General features: G+C 51.1%; 1 protein-coding gene across 7 annotated transcripts in view; it reads right to left on the minus strand.

Annotated features, from left to right (window-relative positions):
* Positions 1–26,860, minus strand: part of STARD8 (StAR related lipid transfer domain containing 8) — a 142,100-nt gene that overhangs the window by 2,270 nt on the left and 112,970 nt on the right. For 5 of the 7 annotated variants that reach the window (XM_073360982.2, XM_073360983.2, XM_073360989.2 and 2 more), the window contains 11 exons: positions 24,092–24,173; positions 17,375–17,438; positions 12,313–13,679; positions 9,787–9,960; positions 8,900–9,059; positions 7,686–7,884; positions 6,611–6,821; positions 5,711–5,825; positions 3,299–3,523; positions 2,511–2,728; positions 1,524–1,700 (listed from right to left, as the gene is read on the minus strand). In XM_073360982.2, the coding sequence (XP_073217083.2) occupies positions 1,524–1,700; positions 2,511–2,728; positions 3,299–3,523; positions 5,711–5,825; positions 6,611–6,821; positions 7,686–7,884; positions 8,900–9,059; positions 9,787–9,960; positions 12,313–13,679; positions 17,375–17,438; positions 24,092–24,173 (2,992 nt within the window). Of the gene's footprint in view, positions 1–1,523; positions 1,701–2,510; positions 2,729–3,298; positions 3,524–5,710; positions 5,826–6,610; positions 6,822–7,685; positions 7,885–8,899; positions 9,060–9,786; positions 9,961–12,312; positions 13,680–17,374; positions 17,439–24,091; positions 24,174–24,928; positions 26,239–26,860 lie in introns of all 7 variants that reach the window. The other 2 variants (XM_073360985.2, XM_073360988.2) reach the window with 2 other exon arrangements.

The raw sequence follows: 26,860 nt of genomic DNA on the forward strand, positions 1-26,860 counted from the left end.
GAGAAGAAGCCATTGTCAAATGCTGGAGAATAATATGTTTTTTCATGAACAGCAGGGCCCATTTCAGGATAAAAGGGACTATCAACATACATGCTCTGGGGCAGTGTGAGCAAGCACCAGCAGACATCATAGGGAATATTCCCTTCCCCATTCTCCCACACTGCATATGCCATGCAAGGCATGGGCATGATTATAAAGCAAGACTGAACGCTGCACTGGCTCCCTTTCCTAGCTAAGGCTGCTCCACCCTAGTCTAGTTTGCTGCAGAAAATTAAGGGATAATGCAGAGGGTCTTGTTTTTCCCAGATATGTGGTACAATTAGCACTCCCAACAGAGACACATGAGCCCCTAACACTGCAGCCTGCCAGTGTATCTCATCCCAACCTGGAGGGACTCCTACCAGTGATACTATGGGATGCCAGCAGCCTCCAAGGAATTGGACTGGGATCACCAGCATGTTACACACAGGCACCTGGACAGCCATCTGATGGGAATGACTGTGGATCAATAGTGATCTTGGACAGACTGGAAGCTGTGACCCAGCAGTAACTTGTCTGGCCAGCTCCCTGGGGACCTGCTGGGGTAAACCAAATTGCTAGAGGATACCCCTGTCACCTTTGAGGTCCTACATAACTCTGACCCCTCCTACTTTCCATCCTTCAGATCACTTTGGCAGTGCAGGAGTGGCCTCGAGGCCCCATTCCTCCCACCACCATCTCTGTGCAATCTACTAAACTTCCCCTTCTGAGCTGGGTCACAAGGCCTCTCTCTCACCAGTCATATTCCTCTAGAAGAGGCTGAGAAGCCACGCAATCTTCCTATTTTCTACATAGACTATGGTAGTAGCCGAGTGAGTGTCTCTCAGCCATGACATGGATTTTATCCATGTGACCTAGGGAAGCAACACCCCCAGTTTACAGATGAGGGACAGGGTAATTAAGGTCACACATGAAGGCCGTGTCTGAGCTGGGAATGGATGTAGATCTCCTGGGTCCTAGGCCAGTGCCCTATCCCTAGACCATCCTTCTTACCCTAGGTTGCAACCCTTCTCCAGCCTCCACCACTCCCACACTTGTGTTTTGCTGCACCATGTTGAACTTAGATTGTAAGCTCTTTGGGGCAGGGATCATCTTTGTGTTCTCGGTTTGGATAGTGCCTAGCACAATGGGTCCTGGCCCATGATTCCTTGGTGTTACTGCAGCGCAACTAATAATTTACCTGCCTGTGAGCCATCTAGTGTGCTTGTGTGGGGGAGGTGTTAAATAATAAATGATAATTGATGGAGGGGTAGGGAGTGCTAGCAATGACTGTATGTATACGGCACCGTGCGGAAACTAATTACACCTCCCAGCCCCCCTGCAAGTAAGTGTGTATGCTCCCCATTGTGCAGACCAGAGAGGTCACAGTGAGTCACTGTCGGAGCCAGCATTGGTACCCACAGCTTCCTCATTCCCAGTCTGTGCTCAGATCACATCTCACACTGGACCAGCATTTGGCAAGAAACAGAGTAAAAGGCCTTTACCTGAGATCAGCTCTGCAGACGTGGGTCACTTTGGACTGACCCAACCCACACGGTTCAATCAGATACTGAGATGTTAACACCACGGCCCTGACCCCTCCTTCCACCTGCAGTTTTTCATGTTCCAGTGACATGGAGACCAACAGGCAAGCCCCTCGCAGTAGGTCCGTGTGCCACTTCCTGTAGGAGGGAACAAGCAAAGCTAGGGTGTCCACATTTCCCCAAGGGAAAACAGGACAGTGCGTGGGCCCAAACCGCTCACCCGAGCCCCCCTCCCCTCCCCATGCAGGGCTGACGTCGCTGCTCACAAGCCCTGCCTGCTCCCCCCACAAGGCTGGTGTCACTGCTTGCTCAAGCCCTGCCTGCGCCCCTCCCCAACCCTGCTTTCCCCCTGCAGGGGGCTGGCATCACTCACTATTTTGACAAAAGTGGGCATTTGTTGGCAAGAGCAAACAGGACAAATGCCCACTTTTGCCAAACAAGTCAGGATGGCCGGGACAGGGCTTAAAAAAGGGACTGTCCTGGCCAAAATGGGACATAAGGCCACCCCATTGTCACTTGAGAGAAAACAGAGCAGGATGCTGCAGCCACCCTCACCTTTAACACAAAGGTGTAGCCCACAGAGAATACGCTTCCCAGAAGGAAACACGCCTCCTTGATCTGTGTCTGTCTAAGGCATTTTCAGGCTGCCCAACCCCTGAGAGCAGTATGTTGTCGCTGATGGAGAGGGAGCATTCCCAGCCAGGACCTGGAATCTCCACACGCCTCAGGGCAGCCACACCGCAGACCTCCGGGGACCTCCTTTGGTCTGTAGTCTGCCTGGGTAAATTGCGGGTGGGTATGTTGACCACCCTCTGATATAAAGGCACGGGACATTCCACACCAGGACCAATAGCTCCCTGCCTAGATAGGGGAGTTGGAGAGATTGCACCTTGCCTCCATGCTGGTCCAGATTCCCTCCCCCTGAAGTGCTTCTTCCTCCCACCTCACCTGAGAACGATGAAGTCCCTGCGGGGATGGGGCGCCATGCTGTCCGTGACGTAGTGATAAACCTCCATGTTCTTGTCCAGGGCCTCTATCACTTCGCCTTGCAGCAGGTCCTCATCCCAAAAGTGACGCTCCCGAAGTACCCTTTGCAGCACCATGTAGGGAGGGGCCTTCATCTCTGTGGAGACCTTCCACAAACGCAGTGGATGTCCGTCACCAACCTGTGGAAGCCCGTAGTGGAGGAACTCAGTCAGGCTTTCAAGCCAAGAAACCTAAGGGCAACAAGTGGCCCCTTGAGGCCTCCCTGCCATAGGAGCAGGGGAACTGCCTTACATGGGCTGGTGACTATGTGCAGCCTGCCCCCTACTGGATGGAACAGGGGAGACCTGCTCAGGTGTTAGCAGCTCACTGGGCTTACTCCATTGGCTCACAGGTGAGAGGCCTCTATGTCTGAACCAGCTCATCTGCAGTGAATATAAAGCGGATTCTTTATTGGGCCTCCTGGCACAGAGTACTCTGTGCTTGTCTCTGATTATCCAGTTCCTTGGCTTCTGCTAGTTAGCGTCATCACACTGCCATGGAAGGAACTGCTGTATACACTACCTAGCCAAAGGGTATGAGGTCTAGTTGACAGAGCAGTTTAGCTGGCAGCCATGCTGTGTGTCTGTGTGTATCTGTGGCTCATGAAGAAATCTACCAGGATGCATGTCCACTGATTAGTCTGATGCTGAATATCTCCATATACTCTAAATACACCTGCATGTGCAAAGCCTTCCCAGTATGGACGTTACCTTTTTGCAAGAGAGCTCTGTGTTCTGGGGCCCTGCGGTGCTGAGCCACCCTTTGAACCTCTCGGAGGACTCTTTGAGCAGGTTCTGCACATTGTCTTCCAAGTAAGCCTGGACATCCTTGCCCTCCCCTTGCAAGCTGTGGCTCAGTAGCTCAGCCAGGGAGAGCGGGTGGGCGTCTGCTGCCACGTAGGAGTTGCCCAGCTGAAGCATCATGTCGGGGGGTATCTAGAAACCAGATACATGGGACTGAGAAGTTTAAAAACCCAAGAGTGGTCACTAGTAATTGCTCACCCACTCTGTCTCCTGAAATCACTCCACAACAAACCCTGAGCTCACCTCTCTGACCCAGACTGACTCTGGGATGCCAATACCAATAGCCCAAACAATGCTGCACACCAACCAGCAGGACAGATTAGGTCCAGTGACATCGGGGCTCATTGGGTGTCGTCACACCTCCCCCACCTATCACCTGATGTCCCAAATGTTAAGATGGGAGCAGTCAATTTAGGGAGGGTAAAAAAGTATTTCTACAAGGGAGATAAGCCTCCCTGCTTCAGGGACATAAGCTATTAACTTTGGGAGTTAGACAGAAACATCCCCTGTGGGAAGCAGGTTATTCCATAACTGCTCACTGGGGGCTTCTTGCACATTCCTCTAGAGCATCTGGTCCTGGGCACCGTTGGCAAAAGGAAACTGGACCAGATGGATTCTTGGGCCAATCCAGTGCAATTACTAGGTCCCTGGAACACTGAGGAAATTCCACCTGGACAGTGGATGAATGAGCATGATACAGCACAGCCATCCTGTCTGGGTCTGTGCCCTGTGATAAGTGCTCTGCAATGCCACTCGAGACACACCTGGGATTGGTTAGCAGGCCTGGCCTATTGCTCCCCAAGCTGGGATTGCTGCGTAGCAGCACAGTGTGTGCTCAGGAGCATGTGGGGAAGGGGAGCCCTGCTGGACAAACGGGAGAAATGGCCTGAAGTAAATAGGATGAAATTCAATAAGGGACAAATGCAAAGTACTCCACTTAAAAAGGAACAATCAGTTGCATACATAAAATGGGAAATGACTGCCTAGGAAGGAGTACTGCAGAAAGAAATCTGGGGGTCATAGTGGACCACAAGCTAAATATGAGTCAACAGTGTAACACTTGCAAAAAAAGCAAACATCCTTCTGGGATGTATTAGTGGAAGTGCTGTAAGCAAGACAGGAGAAGTAATTCTTCTGCTCTACTCCACGCTGATAAGGCCTCAGCTGGAGCATTGTGTCCAGTTCTGGGTGCCACATTTCAGGAAGGATGTGGACAAACTGGATGAAGTCCAGAGGAGAGCAACAAAAATGATGAAAGGTCTAGAAAACATGAGCTCTGAGGGAAGATCAAAAAAATTGGGTTTGTTTAGTCTGGAGAAGAGAAGACTGAGAGGGGACACGATAACACTTTTCAAGTACATAAAAGGTAGTTACAAGGAGGAGGGTGAAATATTGTTCTTATTAACCCCTTAGGATAGGACAAAAAGCAATGGGCTTAAATTGCAGCAAGGGCGGTTTAGGTTGGATATTAGGAAAAACTTTCTGTCAGGGTGGGTAAGCACTGGAATAAATTGGCTAGAGAGGTTGTGGAATCTCCGTCATTGGAGGTTTTTAAGAACAGATTAGACAATCCTCTGTCAGGAATGGTCTAGTTATACTTAGTCCTGCCATGAGTGCAGGGGACTGAACTAGATGACCTACTGAGGTCCCTTCCGGTCCTACACTTCTCTGATTCTATCGCACTTCATAGAGTTTTCCTAGGGCAGGCAATGAGTAACAGTGAGTGGTTTCAAAAGAGAATCTTGGCCTTTCCCAGGTACCATGACAAGGCGCTGAGGGGTGTCGGGGAGGAGTACATTGGGATGAAGGCAGACTCTGCTGTGAGAGTTGAATTCCCTCAGAGCAGCATTCTACACAGACTGGCACCGTTTCTGTCAGATTCCTCTCCAGTTGTACGCCAGTCCCCAGAGCACACAGGGAAAGTGCCCGGGCACCTGCTACTTCTACACATCTCCTCCCAGACCCTTTCCACAGTCATTTGACTTGCCGAGAGGAGAAGGGTTTCATCGTTACACGATCACAGGCGAGACAGGGCCTGCTGCTGGCTAGCTTCTGTACGGCAATGGCAGAAGGATGGTTTAATGCCCAGAACTTGGAAGAACTGAGCTCACTTATCAACCCAGCCAAGGACCTGCCATGTGACTTGGGCAAGTCACTTCATCTATCGTGTACCTCAGCTGTACCGGGCGGAAGGCAGCACTGCCCTACTGAGCAGGGGTTCTGTGAGGACAAAATCCAGGGGTGCTCAGATTGTACAGCAAGGAGGGGCCAAGTACCTAGACAACGAAGAATCGCTCACCTGGAGCTGCAGCTACCTACCTGGAACAGCTTCTTACAGTCTGTGATCATATGGGAGAGCCCCTGGGTGGCAGCCATGTTTTCATTCAGGTCCTTCTGGTCAGGCTTTCCTATGGTGCCTCTCTTCTGAATCATTCTGCCCAAGAGAATGCAGACTAGTGAGACCCAGCAGAGGGAGTGACGGCCGCGAGAGACCTGGGAGTAAGGGTTCAGCCGGAGGCACCCTATGCATCCTTGCAACAGGGAGGGATACTGGCAGGGGAGGAATCACTGTATTGTACTAATTGAAAAGATGGAGCCCTAAGGAGAGTCTTGCTGACACCCTGTGGTGAAACATCAGTACTGCAGCTTCCTAATCCTATCAGTTTTCAGCAGAGCTGGGCTGGCCGTAGACTCCTTCCCCTCCTGCCCTCACATTGGGAACCTCACTATGTCCCTCACTGGGGACTGTATGCTGCTGTACTACCATCAGGGTGATTACTCTGTTACTGCTGTGCTCAGCCCAGGAGGAAGATTAGGCTGTAAGCTCCTTGTGGCCCAGGCCTTATGCCACTCGTCCACTGTGCCCATGTGGCATAAGGCCTGGCATAAGGCATAACTCTGTGCCTGTGCCATGGCTCTCAGAGGGACTCCAACAGCACTGGGCTTGAGAGTTAGGACCTTAGCTGGAAGCTCCTCCCCCTAGCATGTCCTCTAGGAGTCCCTTGCAGCCCCTGATGGAGAGCATGAGCAGAGGGAACCCGTTGGAATGGAAGCCCTTTCCCCGCTTTGTCTGACCCAGCCTCAGTGTAGATGGCACAGCGAGTGCACCCCAATGTAACTGGGCCAGCCAGGGTACCACCAGGCTGTGTCTCCAGTACGGAAGACAGGGAGAGGGATTGTGGAGGGGAGCGCTGGGAGTCTGAATTGACTGTGCATTACCTGGGTGAGGTGCTCTCCTTTTTGGACACGTTGAGGTGGAAAATGGATGGAGCCAGACACACCGCCAGGTTCCCGGATGTCATCTGGTTCTCCTCAGCTGAGGCAATGTCACTCAGGAAGTACAACAATGTCTGGAGCACCTCCCGGTTCTCATCTGGCATCAGGATGATGGCTGCCTGGACAGCTTGCAGCCTCTGCTCTTTTGGGACAACTGAAGGCAAAGTGAAGGAGCCTGTGGTCAGCCAGGCTCTGGGACCCTACACATTAGGAGCTCCTCTAGACTTGGCTGATTGGACCAAGTGGCAGCTAGGTGTGGCCCCAGAAAATAAGGGTACTTGCTCTCCTCATACCGAAACTGCTGTCCAGTCAAAGAGCCCCAGGACACCTTACTGCCGGCCTCTCATTATGTGGAGCTGGTCACAGCAAGATTTGTTCGTAGGCCATTTCACAGCGAAAATCTCCCCTGGTGACACTTCTCTCCTAGCAGCATGTTCACAGGGCCTGGGACAGACCACAGCCCATGTATTCCTCTGAGGGCAGCACTCGGTCACAACTAAGAGCCGTGCAACTGCATGCCGACAACCACCTCAATGGTGCCAAGCAGTGGGGACTGAGGAAAGGGCCCAGCCATGCTCTGAAGCACCCCTCACTGCTCCGGCTCTGCTCCCTGGTTAGAAGCCTATGCCGACCAGTCAGTTTTACTCCACTGCTGCTGGCAGAGCATTTGCAATGGGGTGAGGCTATAGCAGTGGGAAGTCCCCTCAGGACGCAGAGCTAGAATAAGGCTAAATAGAGCCTAGGTCCAACAAATCAGCCCCCTTACTCCACAGATCGTCTCTCTCCTCTCCGTTTCCCCATCTCTCAAGCAGACGCCTCTTCCCAACTCCCATGGGTGAGCTCCTAAGTCCTTGATTTTCCTCCCAAGCTAGGCAGCCCAGCCCAGCGGCCACCACAGCACCTCCTGCAGCTTTGACCCAACTCCCTACTGAGCCTGGACCCACTCCCAGCCCTGAGGGCCCTGTCTAGCTCTGCCCCGATGGGGGCCTCTCCCAGGGAGACTTTTAGTGGCATTTACACTGATAGATCTGCAGGAAGGTGTCGGTGAGCTTGCTGGTGAAGATGGGCTCTGGCAGGTCGCGGAAATACTGCTTCAGCAGGTCAGCCACGTCGTAGGCCGACTGCCCTTCATAGTTTACATTGTCGGGGGAAGCTTCGTTCATGTGTCTGAGCACCTGGATCCGAGACTTCACCCCCGACTTCCGGAAAATGCCAATCTGCCCAGGAGAAGCACAGAGTCCAGCAGTCAGCCAAGGCAGCCCTGAGCTCCAGACAGAGTAACTAGCTCGGTCTCAGGCAGGTGCTGACCGCCCTCAGCTCAGCCTCTGCTACCCAGTGAGAAGCCAGGACACCCAGCTGGCTAGGGAGTCTCTGTGGTGCCCATCAGGAGACACCGTCCCAGCATGTCTGGGTTCCCTCATCCTGGGAAGGGGGCCCTGGGCAAAGGAAGGTCGAGGAGGCAACAATGCCTGAGAGGAAGGGTGTCAAGTCACTGACTAGGTGAAAGGTCGTGGGCTCCACTCCCCACACGATGGCAAGAACATTGTTGCCCTTCCTGAGATGCTCGCTGCTGTGTGTGGGCTGGGCCAGGGCACCCAGGTGAGGCGCCTGGTTTGGCAGGCAGAGACTGGGGTGACAAGAATAAGCCCCAGTTTACTGCAGTTCCCCAAAGCTCATTACCACCTTGCTGGCCTTCCAACCAGCCCACACACTTTCAAGCTTCCCCTCAGCGACAGGTCCATACCTCAGTCGGCTGTGCTGGTGGACGAGGCAGGGGTACCAGCAGGGGCTGACACTGGTTCCTTAAATAAAGTGCAATCTTCCTGCCCCATTGAGAGGGCTGCAGGGCTGTGGAGCTACACTGAAGCCCAGGGCAGGGGCTGTGGGCAAAGGCAATGAAGCTGTACACAGTTCTAACGCTGCAGTACGCTCCTATGGCAAGCAACTCTGTATCTCCCCCTCACGGCAATCTGAATGTATTGGGGTTAAGGAGCAGCACCCTACGGAGTTAAGCCAGTTAAAGCAAGAGGTTGCCTCCATCACTCATGCACCCTGACAGAGACACAGAGATCCCTGGAAAGCGAGCACCCTGATTACCATGGCTGCATCTACTGCAGGGCTCTGGCGATGCTGAGAGGACCCAGCCAGCTGACACAAGGTGAAATGAGGGGGGGTGAGCTGTGGGCAAGTGAATGGGAGGTCAGGGTTGTACTGCAGATGGCTGGTCCTCACCTGGTCCAGGCACTGGCTGCGGATGTGGCGCATGGCCTGCTGGATGCTCTGTGGCAGAGGCTGCCCTGTCCTCTGCATGTTGATGATTGGCGGGACCCCAAAGACCATTTTGTCCTTGTAGTCGGGGGCTTTGCTCCTCTTCATGAACTTGGGGACAGTCCTGTGAGATGGGGACAGGGGGCAGACAGGCCAGTCAGAACAACCACCATTTGCCTGGGGCAGAAGCTCACAGCAGCAAGCAGGAGGTGAGGTGGGGACACAAATGCGCACACCATGTGCGCATACACGTGCACGCATGTAGACCTCATGTGCATGCATGCACGCCCACGTGCACACATGCCATATGCACCCCCCATGTGCATGCACTCACATATTTACATACCATATGCAGGGATGCACATATGCAGCATATGCATACATATACACTCACATGCATGCATGCACACATGAGCACATAACCACATGCTCACACGCAAACAACTCTACCTTGTACAGATACTCTCAGGTACAAAAGAACCCCCCGACCTCCCCCCCCATAGTCTGTTGTGTTTCTACAGCACCTTCCATCCCAAAGTGCTTCACAAACAATCCGTTCAGCACTGCTGAAATGCAGTCATTTCTGGGGTGGAAGGCAGGGGCCAGGGGAACTGCCTACAGCAAACTCCTACTGGGAGCCCACGGCAATGTTCCATGTGCATGCAGGGCAAAGAGGGCTTCCCCCTTCCTCCCCCAACACACACACACACCTCACTCTCTGCCACAGGAGGATGAAAGGCTGAGTCAACTCTGCTGGGATCTGAAGCTCTGGTTTCAGGGAGCTCATGCTTGGCCCTACTCAATCATGCCCTGCAGCTTCCCTTCCCCACCCCCATTTCGCCCACACTCACCAAACCCAGGCCTGCTTGTGGGGCACAGAGTGCTTCTCCATGATGGCAGTGAGGCGAAGCAGCGAGCACTTCTGCAGCAGGTTGAGCTGAGCGGAGGACTGGCGGTTGATCTCCAGGGAGGCAGAGTTCAAGCTGGGACGATGGGAGTTCTGGAAACTGTGCCAGCGTAGCTTCCTGCAGGGGACAGCAGGGTGAGGGAGCAAAAGGTCACACTGGCAGCCATGTCACTTCCCCAGGGGAGGAGGATGCCTGCTTCCCACACTGCCCAGTGCTCCTGAGAGCTGAGCAGGGGTCCAGCAGAGGCAGTGAGACAGCAGGAGTAGCACCCTCATGCCACCTCCTCCAGCAGGGACTGGAATATGAACTACCCTAGGCCGTGGGAGGGATGGGCCCATGACAGTGTCCAAAGCTGCCCTCCCGTGCAATACGAACACAGCAGGGGCATTTCCTTTGAGAGCCCCAATGCTGTGGTTACTGGTCTGCTGAGCCTGGGGATTTAGAGACCTGCTGTCCTGGGGAGCAATGCGGGCACTGGGTGGAGGGCAGTGGCATTTTCTTTTGCTTCCCGGAGCGACACCTTCCCCCAGTGAAGTACACAACACTGGCAGTAACAAAGAACCCCGCTATCTACCCAACCCTACCGCAGCAAAATCACAATGCTCTAGGGCCACAATCCAGCTCATCAGTAACAAGGGATCCTGATTTCCACAAGTCTGTACTGGGTCTCTCTCTCTCTCTCTCTCTTTTTTTTTTTTTTGCATAGGACAGGGGCAGAGGGGCCTGGCCCAGCAGCAGCAGGAGGAGCAGCCTCCCACCTCCCTCCAGGCCAGAGGGCTACAGCAAAGCAGTCCTGTTGGGATCTAGGAAGTGGGCGGGCACTGCTAAAGGACCGCCCCCCAGCCTAAGGGGAGGATCCACAGGTCCGGGATTCCAAATGATTGCAGGGGACAACTAAAAAGATAACAGGAACGGGAGTGAGGTCACAGGGCTAAACGAAGGGAACCTGACAGGAACACCAAGCAGAGAACCCCGGACAGTGCCCACTGCTCCACGAAGGCGGCCTCATGGAAGGGCCTAGACTCGTATCTAGCCATCCTGCCAGGTCTTTACATCACAGCCAGACCCAGGGTATCAGTGTCTGGGAGAGAGACGCAAGCCTGCAGGGCTTTCACAGAACCCCACATTTGCTTTGCGTGGGAGGCTGTTGTGTTCAGATAGTGGGAAGCAACACCACAATTTGACCCTGTGTCATCACTGTGAAATCAGGGTGACACAAACACCCCGAGTCAATGCTTACTTTCAGCAGAACGAAGGAAATCAAACACCCTGACTGACTTGCTGTAGGGAGCTTGCTGGTGAGCTCTGACCCTGCTGAACTTTCCCAAGTCCATGTTGTTCTGAAAGGCCCTGGACATCCACCAATGCACTGGGGTAAATCTCCAAGCACAGGGGGTGGGAGTGACTTTCCCTGCTGACTTGAATGGGTCTAAATCCCCGCCCATCAATCACCTACCAGCAGAGGAGTTACCGTCCACTATCTAAACGTGCAGGCGCCAGTTAACTTAGGGCAAGTGGGAAGCTGAGCAGATGCCAGAGCTTTTCAGAGGGATTTTCATACCAGGCAAACTACCCCACTTGAGCCTGTTTAACAGCAAATCCATAGACAGTAACGTCCTGATTTCATAACTGATAATTTTAAGTCAATGTGGCAAAGCACATCCAGGGGGCAAGGGGGTGGAACCGGGTCTGTGTGTGACACAACAAATATGCCCATATTAATGTTGCCTTCAAACTGGCAGTAGTGAAGGGTAGATGAGCATACTGGTCCTTCTGAATGCTCTTGGTGCTTGCTTCAGGCCACTAGAGGGCACCAGAGACTCAAGCGGCGTTCACCCGCTGCCCTTAGAGACCCAAACTAAGTCTCACACAGTGCAGCGGCTCCTGGAGCAACTGCTTCTGAACAGGGTCTTCATTTGTTCCACGCTGGCTCAGTCCCGGCAAAAGCAATAGCATACACAGATGGCACACTCACAATGTCTGTCACCTACACCAATGCCAGCCTGCCTCGGAGACCAACATCACCGTGACATTCCCTCCTCTCCCAAGTGCTGGTGGCCCAGCGGAGCTGTGCAATAAGCAATCGCCAGGGTTTATCCAGGAGATGATTTTAGATCTAGGGCCAAAGGGTCTCCCAGAAGAAGTAGAGCCCCTCACACTGTTCTCTAGTGGCCTCTCAGGATTGATCTACATACGAGCAACACTGAGGCATCGGACAGGGCTTGCTCCCAGCTCTGGGGGAGACTGGAATGCAAACAGCCAGCAGAGGCCTGTGAGCACCCTCCCAAAGGAAAAGCCTGGTGGCGCACTAGGGGCCAGCTGGTTGCGCCTGTAGAAAGTCAGCCCCAAGACTAAACTCTCCACCTGTCACACACCTGCCGTTAAAGGGACACTGAGCTGCCAGGGACAGCAGTGTCTGAGGGGAGTTGTGCCTAGACCTGAGCTCAGTGACGCTTCCAACCCACTTACCTGCAAGGTCTGGTGAGGGACGCTCCCACACCTGAATCCCTGCGCTCTCTCATCTCGATCTCCTCCACCTCATTCAAGGAGTTCCCTGTGCTGTCGAAGTCGCTGGCAGAGGTGCCCACGTCAGATATGGACTGCTCTTCCAAGTTCAGGTTGGAGGGGAAGGTGGGCTCCCCTCCTGAGTCCGTCTCCTCCTCCCCTTCCCCCTCTCCCTCCTCATCCAGGTTGGGGCTGAGCGCCTTAGACCAGAGCTCCACCTTCCGCTGCAGCCCCCAGACGTCCTGCAAGATGTCATCGAGATTTTTGTAGCTCACCTCCCCATCCATGCTAAAGAAGTCTTCGCTGCTGCCAAACTCGGGCACGTTGTCATACACACTCGTCCGGCTGCCCACGGAGCTGCATGAGCCCCGCCTCTGCCGGTACGCAAAGCCCCGTGGCGAGGGGTCGTCCATGCTGCTGCTGCCGCCCTCTCCACACCCCGAAAGCCCCACCGCTTTGCTCCCAGCTTTCCAGTTGGCCAAAGGGCTGCCATCGAGAGGACATAAGCTTTCGATGGAGAGAGATTTGGGGAAAGTCCCCGGCTTGTGGTCCCCAGGGAGGTGGATCAGGCAGTCACCCCGGTACACGTGCCGGTGGCACAGTTCTCCAGCAGCCCAGCTGGTGCTATTTTTCAGAGCCGTTTCAAAGTCCTCCAGATAGACCGCACCGCGTCTCAGTTCAGAGCCCGGCTTCCTCTCACCTGAGTTTGACATGCCATTAGTTCTATAGCCTACTGAGAGAAAGTGTTCGTTGCCATGGAAAGAGGAGGACATGGCTCTTTTGGGGGAGGTGGTCATGGCAGCAGTATGCTCTCCATTGCCATTCACAGAGTCCCACCCTGATTTGGTCACTGTCCTGCCGCTAGTGCCATCCTTCGCTTTGGAGTCAGACTTCTCTTTGTCCTTCCTTCGGAAAGACTCTATCCTTTTTAGGAAGCTGAGGGACCTCCGCGTCTTGGACTTTTCCTTAGAACTCCCACTCTGGTTTGGGGATTGGTCTGTCACGAAGTGGTCACTCAAGCTCTGGCTGGATTTGGTGATGTTTGGAGAGTCCTGGCTGGGTGACCCGTCAGGCAGGGTGGCCACAATGCCAACTGTGCCAGCAGTGCTGCCTGTGCTGATATTGCTGCGGAGCGAAGTGGCTTCCAGACTGGCACTGGGGTCCGTAAGGATGCTCTCACGGCTGGATGTCTGCCGCATGGTGGAATTCAGCACCTCTGGACTGTGGGAGAGAAAGTCGACAGAGCCAATTCTGGACCACCTTTTGCTTTCCCTCTGGAAGGCCCATCGGTCGCTGATGGCACAAAGATCTTCTTCCTCTGAGTCTTCATTCTAAACCAAGAATAAGGATCACAGAGTAAGACACTATCAGCTGGGTCAGCCAGTCTGACCACCCTCCCCCGGAGTTTTGCATGTCTACTCACACCCACCAACCACAGCTAGGGTAGGGGAATTTACAGTTGCATAACCATATCTTCTCTTGATGTGGACATGTGCTATATACAACACACTTTACGAGACCCAGCAAGCACACTCCACCTTCTATGCAATTGCTTTTCATAGGAGAGAGATAAAAGATCCATTAAGTCTCATTCTGTCCAGTCTCTGGGGGCTAGTGCAGGGTAGTTCTCTACAGTACGTTCCTGAGGGCTCTGTCCATGCTAGTTCTAAATGTTTCATATGGTGGATCCAGCCAGTTCACAGGGTTACGAAGCAGGGGGAAAACACCATCCCATGCAAACAGACTCCAGAATTGGTAATAGTGTCCTGATGCTCTGCCTGTCTCTCTCCTGCCAGGACAGGTGGCACACTGGAGAAGCAGCTCAGCAGAAGCACACCGTACTGTTGTCCATTAGAAAGCACTGTCCCTGCCATGCAGCCAATCCCAGAGCCTTTAGACTTAGAACAGAGGGTTCCTTGCCACACAATGGACTGAGTCCTACAAAGAACAGACTGCTCCACTGTAACTGAACCAAAGGGGGAGGGGACAGACGGAAGCTGTTGCTTTGTAGATACACTTGCTGGTATGAAAAGGGTTTCTGGGGCCACCGGTCAGGTGCTGGGACAGAATGGCTCATGGCCTTGCCAAGCCGACATACAAATCAGAGATCAGGTGAAGCTTGTCTTCTGGTGTCCCCAGGAGTTGCTACAGAATATAAGCTTTCACTTCAAACATTTAAGCCTCTGTTAGACCTGCAAGAATGATGCAGCGGGGCTGACTTACTGTAGCTGAATTAAAGGGCCCTTTGCTGTAGACTGGGTTGGAGGGGAGAGAGACAGCAAAATTGTGAACTTCCACCACACTCATCTAAATAGGGTGTTCACTCTGAAACCCAATGACGGCAGCTTAAATATTAATCATGGTCAACTATTTCACTGCTGATCCTTTTATCAGAAACATACCACTACCATGGGGCTAAAGGTAGCTATCGGGATGGAGGGCTGGTTTTCAATACAGCAGCACCTGCCTAAACACAAACAAAGGGGAATTTGGAGCAAGATGTGAATATAAATAGCAGCTTCCATTCCTTTAATACCAACTGCAGTACATCACACACACATGAGCCATTATTTATCATTTATTGAGGGAAATATGGAGGCCACAAAGTTTCCTGCTAACAGGACCAGAGGACTTTATTGTTCCCTATCTAAAACCAGGATATTCAACTTCCTGTTAAGGATTCTAGATAATGTTGTCCAACACAGAGGTTCTCAAACTGGGATGCACACCCCCTGAAGGGGGCAGAATGTATTCTGGGGGGGCATGAGAAGACACTCTGCCTTCAGAGCTGGGTGGCTGGAGAGCGATGGCTGCTGGCTGGGCAGCCAGTTCTGAAGACAGCTCCATCGCCAGTAGCAGTGGAGAAGTAACGATGGCAATGCCGCGCCATACCACCTGCTGCTGCTGGCGGCGGCTCTGCCTTCAGAGCTGGGCAGCCATATATGTACTTGTGTGGCAGGAGCAGGAGGGAGAGAGAGCATAAGCTACTACAGACACAAAGAAGGGAGGCGCGATCAAATACGTTTGAGATCCACTGGTCCAAGAAGCATTTCCTGTAGTAAGGAGCAGTATCATTAGAATCACCACCAGAAAGCACTCAAAACACCATGTGTATGTATCCCCACACTGTAGCGACCAAGCACATAATGTACGCTACAGTAGGAAAATTAAAGCAATTTATTGTAAGACCTGGTCCAAAAATAGGGGGGAAATGGGCCGATATATTTTAACTGTTTCCTATCAAAAGTCAATATTTACAAAAATATTCAGCAAAACTGTGAACAGTTCCAGTTAAGTGGTAAGAATAGCTCCCCAGCAATCACGCTGCTTTGGTGGTGAGGTAGGGTATGTACGGAGTTAACAATAGCAATGCCTTCTGAAGAGGGAATGCAAGGGCAAATAGCCACCACCAAAACCTGTATTGGGATTACAGTTTTGGGGACAGCTGTGACATTTCTCCCAGCCCACATACTGATTTCTTGATCTGGTCAGTCACGCAACATTTTTACTAATTCCTATTAGATTTATCCCCAAACGCCATTGGTCCTAGTGACAATCTCCTCTAACTGTGGCATTTCTATTTTTAATATAGCTACCTCACTGTTTCTGTACTCGGTGAAACTAGCGCAAATAGCTTGAAGCTATCCACTCGGCCCTGGCCCCCTTTCCACCTTCATTTTCTTTCTCTTGTTTGTGTTCTGCAGAACCAGAGATCCGGACACCGGAACAATGTTCCAAAACCATGACCCCTTCCTGCAATTCTGCAGGACAGGTGAGAACCTTTGGCACTAAGGTGCGGAGCCTGCAGCCGCCACAGAGTGCAGGTGGGAACGGAAAATATGAAACCACAATAAACAATGTTTTAAGAGAAGCATTTTATTGTCTGAGACACATGGGTAAATTTTATTCCCCCCTGAGGGAAACTCCCCTCTGGGGTTATGTTTCCTCACTAATCCATTCTGCCAGACATTTGCTCAAGGAAACCCCCTTCTAGTTCACGTTTAATGGCATGGCACTGCATTAGGGCTGGCCTGGAAGCAGCTGCAACCAGACCCTACTAATGGATACCATATAAGATATCTGCAGTAAGTCTCCTGGTGATGGGAGCTCACCTCAAGTCAGGGGCCTAAGTTCAAATCTGGATGAGCTCATGAAACGGGCTTGCTGAAGCAGCTTCTCCAATGGTCGGAATGGTTACAATTTGGATCTCATAATGGTTACACTGAAACATGACAAAAGGGAACACAGAACTGGCCATGGACAAATACAGGCATTCAGCAGAACAAACCAACACACAAAGGAGGGGGGGAGGGAAAAGAAAAAAAATCAGGGTTTTTCCCCTGTGAAATCCTCCCTCTGACATCAGGAGCAGGATGACAAAAATAGATATTAATATATGGGAAGCAAAAGCAATGCTGGCAGGACCCCAGATAGCACAGTTTAAAAAGCCAGCCAAAGCCACTTGTCCCTGGCGATCTGCTAGAGCAGGGTTCTCAAACACCCTCCAAGAGTGCACCTGAACTTTCTGGAGAGATTGTCTTGTCGACTCACACACACCCCCTTCCACCTGCAGGGAAGGAAACCATTCCCTGGACTCCACCTCACCCACCCACCCCACACCCTTTCACAGAACATCCTCATGGAAAAGACAGCAATTGCTTATGTAGAAATGTACCATTCAGAAAGAAATTTCGGTGTAATTTAGCAGCTGAAATGAGGAGGCTCAGCACAGTATGACAAACCATGGAGCACACACTGACACAAGCCTTCCACCTCAACCCTGCAGCATGCAAGCAGGGATTCTAGATAGCTGTGCTCCTTCTTTACTCAGCACTAAGCAGAAAGAACCATGACCCAGGACAGAGCAGGGGAAGGCATCTGATCCAGGAACGATGCTTTTCTACATGAATGAGCAGTGTTGGAATTGTTCGTTTTTAAACACAGGCTCATTGCCCCATCCGTGTGCATGTGTTTTCCCCGCAATGCACCATGGCTTTGTTTATACCCTTGAAACCTCACCACTTACCTGTTTACGCTGAAAGTGGACTTCCAGCTTCATAGAGGCACATGTGTTCAGTGTCATCAGCCTCCTGCAAGCAAACAAGAGACGCTTTTGTCTGGTTTGGCTTTCGCTGCGGCAGTTTGTTTTTTTCTCAAGGGCTCGTATTGCGGCATTGTCACCTGTCACCAAACAGCTGGGGAGCAAGCGGATGTGTGGAGCTTGGGACAGGCCCAAGATCATTTCCCGCTGAGTGCACATTTCCCAGCTGCAGTGCTTAATTTGTGCCAAGACTTAGCCCCAGCACCCCTAGGCTTGGCAGTTCACAGCCCCAGCACCTTTGCGCTTGGCAGTTCACCGCCCCAGCCCCTCTGGCCTTGCTGCATCAGGTATGAATGTTAAAAAATTGCTTGAGCCCCAGCACCTAATTGCTTGAGCCCGGGCACCTCTTTCATTACAAATCAAGCGCTGCCCAGCTGGCACAGGAAGGAGAATGGGAAGAAGCTTCTCTGGACTCCTCGTATTTCCCTTTTCCCAAGGGTGAAAGCAGAACCACATGTGCCTTGGCATCTCCCCTGAAGAGTTCAGACCGCTCCAACATGCCTATGGCCTGAGTGCTTTAATGGCTCGGGCCAGAGCCATTTCACAAGTATCCAAGTCAGAGAGATGCCCCACTGTTTTTCAATACAAGTCCCTGGATGCTCTGGCCAAATTGCAAGTACCTGCAACTCCTCTGGTTACACTTCAGCTTACTATCCCTGTGGCCAGCATCAGATTCAGCACCCACTGCTGCACACGTTCACCACTGCCACCCACTGTACATTGCACCCCTTCCTGCGATTGACTCTCGCGTGGATTCCAATTACTTTGTACGTCCCATATTTGACTTGGGACCAGAAGCCACTTCCTACCTTTTGAAGTTTGTTTCTTACCCTTCCCATGGCTACAAGTTAACCCCGTTCACTGCTGCTGCAATGTGACTGGCCTCCATAGAATGTCAGGCTGGTCCAGGCACCTCCGGTCGCGTTGGGGATGGGGGGAATGCATTTAATGGAAATACCCAATACTTCACTCTGGCCCTGAAGGAGTTACACATCTTAAATACAAAAACAGCCCTTTCCCCACAAGATAAAACAAATCCATCCTTTAACAGTCAGAAGAGCCCCTCTCCAACAGCACCACTAAGCCCTGATCTCACACTGATTTTCAGATGACAAGGAGAGGATTTAGAAATAGGAACCCTAAAACTACCTCTAGGTAATTGGGGGGGGGGGTGAGTCAGTGGCTCACTGGGTTTAGTGCCCAGGCCATTTTCGTCTCCAGAGGCCTCAGATCTTCAGTCCACACCTGAACATGTGTTTAGCTGGTAGGCAATCTTTTCTCTTCCGCTCCAGAGGAATCCAGGACTGGAGTAATAGGGGGTACTGCCGAGCAGGATTAGGGTGCACTGGTTGTGCTTTTGGGAGCGGGTCAGGTATGGCACAGTGTGCTGCAGACTAACAGGGAAGTGCGTTGGCATAGCTGTGCAGAAGTGAAGGACAGGGAAGGTTGGAATTGAAATGCAAGGGAATAACTGGAATAGGAGCAAATGCGCCTTCATCCGAATCTGCAGCATCAGCAGAGGTGGGCAGGGCCCAGCTTGGAAGCTACAGGTCAGGAATGAGGTGAATTGAGAGGACTTCAGAACACAAGATTAAACAATAGTGTGATGCTGCAGGCCAGGACTCAAGTGAATTGGCAGAGTTTCCCCACTCCAGACTTGGACTACAAAGGAGGGCCTGCAGAATGTCAGCATGGTGGTGTTTTGGCAGAATTGCAGAGAGGAAGCTGAACTGCTCTTGGCCACATCACACTGGGCTCTGTCCAGCAATGTGACTTCACCATCCGTTCAGCACTGCATTCGGAGCGGGTACAGAACGATTCATTCCAGTTACTGCTCAATCTGTTTGCTCCTCCCCTGTGGTGACCTCATGATGAGATTCCCTCTAGGGCACCCAGGTAGTTTCCGTTATTTCCAAGGTTGCTGGGCACATGCCTATAAACTTTAGAAGAGTTACAAATCTGCCACCATCATTTAGTGGCTAGGAGCCTATCTGCTCACACTGGAGTGGGAAGGCTAAACTTGGCGGTTGGTCTGCAAGAACCGTTAATCTCCAGGTCCAGAAGTGATTTATGTCTGTGTGCGTGGGAGCTAATCGGAGTGAGAGACTGGAGTATACACTGCGGTTTGTCAGCTCACGCTCATGACTGCAGGAAACAGACTTAAATACAACAAAGGGCAGCTCATTGAAAAGCGAGATAGAAATCCAGACAGCTTCTCTCCATGCATGGAAACAAGTTGCTAGTGTGAACGAGAATGAGAGAGTAAACAGAAGAGCTCGTCATGGCTGGCCTCTTGTAGATGTCTTAGCAGTGAGGCCATGGAGGCTGGGTCTCTCTGCTGGAGCTGGTTCCTTCACAGCAGTGGCGGGAGCTGACTCACCACCGCCCCTGGCGTACCTGCTCAGATGATAAACAGAGGACTCCAGCTTCCAGGGCTGCAGCACCAGCCTTTCACCAGCAAAGAACTCTCCAAAAAATAATCTTTCTTTTAAAAAGCCAGGGGAAGGAAGTGGCAGCAGGAGGTGAAAGGAAACAGGAATGAACTGCATCCCCTCACAAGGCGTTTAATGAAATGCTCTGAGGCGGGGGAGGGAAGAAGCTGGCTGGTTTGGGCTCAGTCTCTGTTCTGAGCATGAGACACATGACCTGCTCGCCTGTTATTAACTTGTTCAGAGCAGTCGACTAAACGGCTTTGACACTTAGCTGACAGCGGATTAAGCCTCACTCCCTTTTCCCATTGTTTAGATTCCGGGCAATTTAATAACAGTTTCCCCAAGGAAGCTAATAATATAACGGGCAGTGTACAAGCAGGGAGGTAGAGAGAAAAGCCACCAGGTGGGATGGCAAATCCTCGGCATTAATTTAATTAAATCTCTGCCAGCCTCTATTGAGGACATCCATTCCCTCTGCATTTTCAAGGACCCTGAGAAGAAGGCAGGTGTCGTCTATAAAGCACAATGCGGAGGAGATTCCCAGAGTTCGCTGGGGGTGGTGGTTAGCCACCCAGTACTGACAGGCATTAAAGGGCTATAGTTTCAAAGGGGCTTCCTGAACTGGTCCCACAAAAGTTATGAACCAGCCAATTTACATGCATGAGTGCAGGTTTTGCACATGGAAATGGGGGGCATATGTAACATAATCGAAGGGGGTTACACATGCAAGTTCTGCAGGCACAATAGAGGGGCACCTTCAAACATCTGACACGGAAAGAAACGCAGGCTATTCAGCGAAGAAACATGAAGTGACTCTGCCAAATTCACAGAGGGAATCAGAGCTGGGATTAGAACTCAGGAGTCCCTGGCTCCCACTGCTGAGCTGAGACCACTGGACATTGCACCTCCAGGGGTGTGTGGACTAGAGTTTGTGGTCCTGCTTTAACTTGACTTAATAGTTTGCCAATTAACACAAGTTAATTAGCACCTTTGTCAATGTTAATATACACACTACACAAAGGTTCCAGGACACAAGGGCTATGTCTTCAGGGCCAAGAAAGGTATGTTTTAACAGCAAGGTAACTCACACACATGAGCTATTAGCCATCTCATTGTAAAATCCTGGTGGAAATAAGGCTCAGTTGTTTTTCACACCAGATGGCAAGGAGAGGTCAATCACGGGCGGGTGGTATAGCACTGATCTCTTCTAATCACAGTGAACAGTCATTAGTTATCCTGCTGTAAAAAAACCCACCATTTCTGCAGGGAAGATAAAGCCAGTCAAAAGTTTGTGGTTTCCCATAGGGCTCAAACTAGTATTCAGCTGACAGTTCGAAGAGCTGGTTAAGACTGGAGTGAATATTCGCAGACGTTTTCATAAACTGGGCAGAAAATCTGAGATGCAGGCTGCTGAGGGACTGAGACAGAGCCTGTGTTCATAAGAACATAATGATTCCAGGGGTGAGGAGGAAGATTTTCTAGAACTGCCTCCTTCCGGGGCAGGGGCAAAGGGATCAAGTGGGCACTTGGAAGCACAAGAAGTGGTTTGATCCAATACAGGCAGCTGCAATGCCAGACGCACGCCTGGCCTGCCACCCATCTGGAAATAAGTCAAACAGCCTCTCACTTTGTCTGTTGCTGGCTGGAGAAGAAAGTTCAAAAGCAAAGGGATTAAATTCATGAACTTTTGGCAGAAGGAAGATGAAAGAGAGGGAGAGCAGGAGGGGTGAACACGTGTGTATGGGATTTCATTTTCTTGGAAGAGCCATTTAATTTCCTTTTCTGACCTGCTAATCAGCTAAATGCTGCATGTGGCCACCTTGCATGCCCCAGAGATTGCTGGATGGCTTTGGAAAGCTGGCTCCAGGCATGCCTGTCCAAAAGCCACAGGTCTACCCATGCCACCCACCGTGTGCTCTCTTCCCAAAGGGGTTGGCAAGGATGCAGGCTCCTCTATGTAAAGTGATCACCTGAGCAGGCAGAAATGACCTGTTCCAGGTTACCGGAGCGAAACAACTCCAGAAACTCCTCGAGCCTCCTGAATGCTAAGCCACAAGTGGAAACAAAGAAACATAAAAGCCTTGACAGGGATGGACTATCACCCAGGAACTTCAAAACCTTCATACAACCTCCACTGCACTGCCCCAGCAAGGAGAAGCAGCTCTGATCCACCCACAGGAATCACAACATAACAGCAGCTTCATTATGGTAAAAGCCTAGCAGAGATGTTTCCATTGCTCCTGTGAGCGAGAAGGGCACTGATCATAGTAAATATCCACCCGACCTCTCAGCTATAGGCTCACTGCAGGGATGTAGCTATGGAGAGGAGTATGGGAACCCAAAACATGGGAGCTAAAAATCCTGGATCATTCACAGTCCTGGCCTGGACTAGGTATTTATAGTCATAAACCACAGAGGATCTGACAGCCCCTCTCCATTAAGTATCCCCCCTTGGTCATGACAGTGGTATTAATAGTGTCCACCATAGGGACCAGGCCACCTCCTCTCCCCAAAAATATATGTACAGAATCTAGTGGTGCTATTTTCAACCCTGCTGGTATAAAGAGAGAATGTGTTTTGGTGCAAGGACTCCGTAGTTTCTCATCCCACACATTTGGGATGACTATGTTAATCATATGAACTGTACCGACACTTCCAGACAATCACTTCTTCAAAAGGAAATCCTTACTTGGCGCAACCAGACAACTGTTTATTCCGCGAAAGAAAATTAATCTACAAGTAAAGAACCCAAGAGAGATAAGGTGGGTCCAATCTTTTATTGGACCAATTTCTGTTGGTGAGAGAGACAAGCTTCAAGCCACACAGAGCTCTCAGCCCACAGTAAAATGCAAGGTAGAACAGATTACAGGCTAAACAAAGAATCAGCTGAAGAGAATCCACTACCACAGAACAAACACACAACTACAGGATCCACTGCAGAGTATCCAATTCCTCCCAAACCACTGTAAGGGATAGTTGACAGCGTCTGATATGCATATAGCATCTTTTATTTTTCAAAAGCTCAGTAAATCACTCACGGAGCATTTTCTTTTATTTACACATGACATACACAAGTCACCCAAGTGAAATTCTGCTCACAGATGGCGTTTCTGGCATAAGGAGCCCCATTGTGAATCCAGTCTCAGCAGAACAACAAGAAACAAAACTCCCGCACTGAAGCCTGGAGAGAGGATTTTCAAATACTCTTCAATTGTTAGAGAAGTGATGAAGCACCATCACTATAACATAGATCGGAACAGTGGGAAAGTGCTTCACTTCTTTCTGGATCCCATATGCACAGGGAGAACTATGTAGAAGCTAATGGTAAAAGAGTGGAGAATGGGCAGATGGTTCAGACACAGAACAAGTCCCTCCTTGAACGTTCGCCCATTTTCACATCCCAACCCAAGTGGAATCTTCTAGAAAAGTCTGAGATCTTTGGTTAACTTCTGTGCCCACTCTTATCTTTCACCTCAACTGACTTGGTGTAATTTCTGCTCCTCTCTGCACATCTGGGCAGAATGGGAAAGGGAAGGGGCTACAAGTCTTTACGAGTGAGTGCTCCTCGTACTCCCTGGCCAATTCTGAAGTCCCATAAAGTCCAGCTAAGACTGAGAGACATGGCCCAACTCGGAGATGCTCACCCCAACCACATCCTTTTGGGATGGATAATCGATGGCCAGACTTTCTGCACGTAGCACCTGTTTCACTTCGAAATACAGCCACAAGAGACTGGGATTGCACAAGCAAAAAGTCAAAACACAGGCAAACACACCAGGTAAATCTAGAAAGGGCATTTTTTGGAAGATGTGTCTACTGTTCAAGAGCTCGGTGTGTGTATAAATAATACAATACTTGGGTCTTGCACCTTCTATCTAGGGAGCTCAAAGCATGTCTGAATGAGTAAAGCCTGAATGAGTAAAGCATCCCAACACCCTGTCGTACAAATGGAGAAAGTGAGGCTGTAGTCACTCAGTCTCTTTCAGCAAATCAGTGTCGGAGACAGGGTTAGAACCTATGTCCCCTGAGCCCCACTAGCCTGTGCTGTCTCCCATCCATGTTACCCCTTTCCTGGAGAGTCTCAGAAGGCTCTCTGAGGATTAGCCTTGGGGCTGGCACAACGCAGCACAAGGCAGCAGAGACAGAGACAGCCCAAGGCATGGTTCCTCCATTCTTTGCAGAGGTTAGTTTGGTTTGTGGGAAGCTTTACCTGCACAGGGATTTGAGGGAATCCTGGTCCAGAAAGCTGTGGTCTTTCTTCACGGACGTGATGTCAATAGGGAACAGCGAGTCTGAGGGGGAGAAGAGGAAGAGGAGAATTACAGTCACAAGTTGAGTCAGCAGCTCTACCAGGAGACAAAGTGGGCATATGGGGGAGGGGAGGGAGAGGAGGTGTGACCTGGAGATGGGAAGAACAGGGAGGAAAATGGGAGAGCCACAGAAGGGGGGAGGGTGGGAGACTTCTGAACCCCAGCCATGAAGACTGTGAGCAACAGGTGAAAGATAAGATTAATGCTTGGGCAGTGCATCTGCGTTCCACATGGAGCAGCTTCGCCATGGGACAACATCCGGACACTTCCTGGGATGGTAGAACGGGAGGGAGAAGCAACATTGTCCTTCCCAGAAGGTAGCGAGCATTATATCACCGCTTTGCAGACAGCCCCGAACTGCCAAAGGGAGCTCCCAAGGGGCAGGGCTCAAGGGTCAGACTCCAACAGCGCAGGAAGGAGGCTGGCCAGACATTCCCCACTGAAGGGACAACTTGCGGCTTCACGTTTGGCAGCTTCTGTAGGGCAGCCGGAAAAGGAGAAGGGGGAGAGACCCGGAGGTGGAAGAGGGGAGACTCAGTGGTGCCTAGCTGTCATGGTGATGGGCACAGGAGAAATGCAGAGATGAAAAGGATGAGTTAGACTGTGGAGATGGGCGGAGGGGGAGAAACAAAGCCCACAGAAAACGAGAGGGTAGCACCAGGGATATAAACCAAAGCACGATGTAAAAAGAGCACTAAGAAATGTAAAACCCGTTACTCAGCAGCTGCCTATCTCACCTGCTTATTCTCAGACACAGTTTCCTCCCTGCAGGGTAAATACTCCATGGTTAAATGACCCTGGCATGTGCTGCTTGGAGCCAAGCGCGCCTCCTGGGGAAACACTTTCCATTTTTTTAAACTATCCCATCCAACTGTATTGACAGATCAGCCAATTCACAAATAAACACCCATCTGCACTCAATGCCCCACACAGCCCTCATGCATCCACGCCCCCACAGGTAAGCACATCTCTCCCCCACCTTGCCACATCTGGAACACAGGCTGCAGTCACACCCATGGGAGGGTAGAGTGCGAGCACTGCAGAGGGTAAACCTCTCCCTGCACAGGGTCTGACTTCCCCTTTGGCACTTGGCCAGCTTTCTGAAAGTACCTGAAGGATGAAAGCAGGGGGAGAAGAGGTCACCAGGAAAGGGGGAGGGGAATAGGTTACTGTATTATTTCCCTCTTCAAACAGCCCCTTCGTGCTTAATTTGTTCGGCCACATGTTCCTGAATACTTAGGGTTTCATTGGGAGCTTTAAATTAACAGGTACATGTATGTGTCAGAGCACAGGTAACTGACCCCATCCCCAGTGGCTACCCAAGAGAGGAGGCTGCAAGACAGCAAGTTATTCCACCTCAGGGCAGGAATCACTGATGCTCCTGAATTCGTTTCAGACAGTGATGATAACCACAACACTATGCGCTTCTTTCTCCTCTTCCATGCGAGGATCTCTCCCTGCTTGACTAGTGGGGGTATGATGATCCCTGCTAAATGACTTGCCCAGGGTCCCACAGTATGTCTGGTGGAGCTGGGGACAGAAGTCCGAACACCTGACTCCCTCTAACTTGTTAGATCACACTCTCTCTCGACTATGCAGAATAAGAATAATCTTACTAAAGGTACCTGCCTCTGGAGCACCACTGTCAGGAGTGGGGGAGACACATGGATCTGGACCCATGCCGTTTTTTTGGAGTGTGGCAGCATCCCCAAAATCATCTGTTAAGCCTCTCAGGCCACTGCCAAACAACCCACTTTTGGAGCCAAGCATGAGTGGCTCAGACAGCAGAGTTGCACTCTCTGAAAATGCACTGCTCACAGTGTTTCCAATGCTCCAAATCTAGACCCAACCCAAACAATAAGGCCCCTGTTTTCTGGAGAAAAGCCAGTTGTTATACATCCGGTAGCCACAGAAGTGATGTGATGTATCAGGGCTTCCTCCTCAGCCAGCGAGCATGGACGGGCCCCCAGCTGAGAATGGCTGGTTTGAATATCTTTCATTGGCATTCAAAGAGCCCACAGCTTTGGCTCACAGGAAAAATCCACACCTGCACCCACAGGAAGGAAAAGAGGAGAGCAGTGAGAAGGGCCAGGGTAGGGAGACTTCATTAGCTGTGCTGCAAACTATCTCAGACAGACACTCTCCCTCTGCTAACCCACCAGGCCTGTGTCAAGCAAGTGGTATGGAATGTGCACAGCAGCATGGCTGCTCCGGGACCTCACTCAGCCTCCCCCAGACCTGACTCAAAAGTCATGAGTCAAGTTTCGGAGGACAGACACGTTGGCTGGCATCTGGGCAGGGGCTGGGGGGAGGAGGGAAGTTAGCATATGTTTAGAAGAGTCATGTCTTTAAACACAGCTATCACTAGCAAACAGTTATCATAGGGTTTTCCATAATGCACATCATCACTGTAGTATCTACAAGCCTTCCAGGTAGATTAGATCTGCATAGCAAGGTCCTTAGAAAACCACATGGAACTTTCTGCTTCTTTCCCTCTTCTAGGAAGCTCTGCTGGGGACATACATATATACTTTTTATTCTATTCATGAGGGCAGAAGCCTGATTGTAACTGAAGCCATCCAGTGCAGGTTGCAACACAGGGATGAAGGGAATGCTGAGCCCACAGAGAACAGGAAGAAGTAGAAAGAGAAGCTGCAGAAGGATGTAGA

The sequence above is a fragment of the Lepidochelys kempii genome, chromosome 9 (genome assembly GCF_965140285.1).
Source record: "Lepidochelys kempii isolate rLepKem1 chromosome 9, rLepKem1.hap1, whole genome shotgun sequence".
NCBI lineage: Eukaryota > Metazoa > Chordata > Testudines > Cheloniidae > Lepidochelys > Lepidochelys kempii.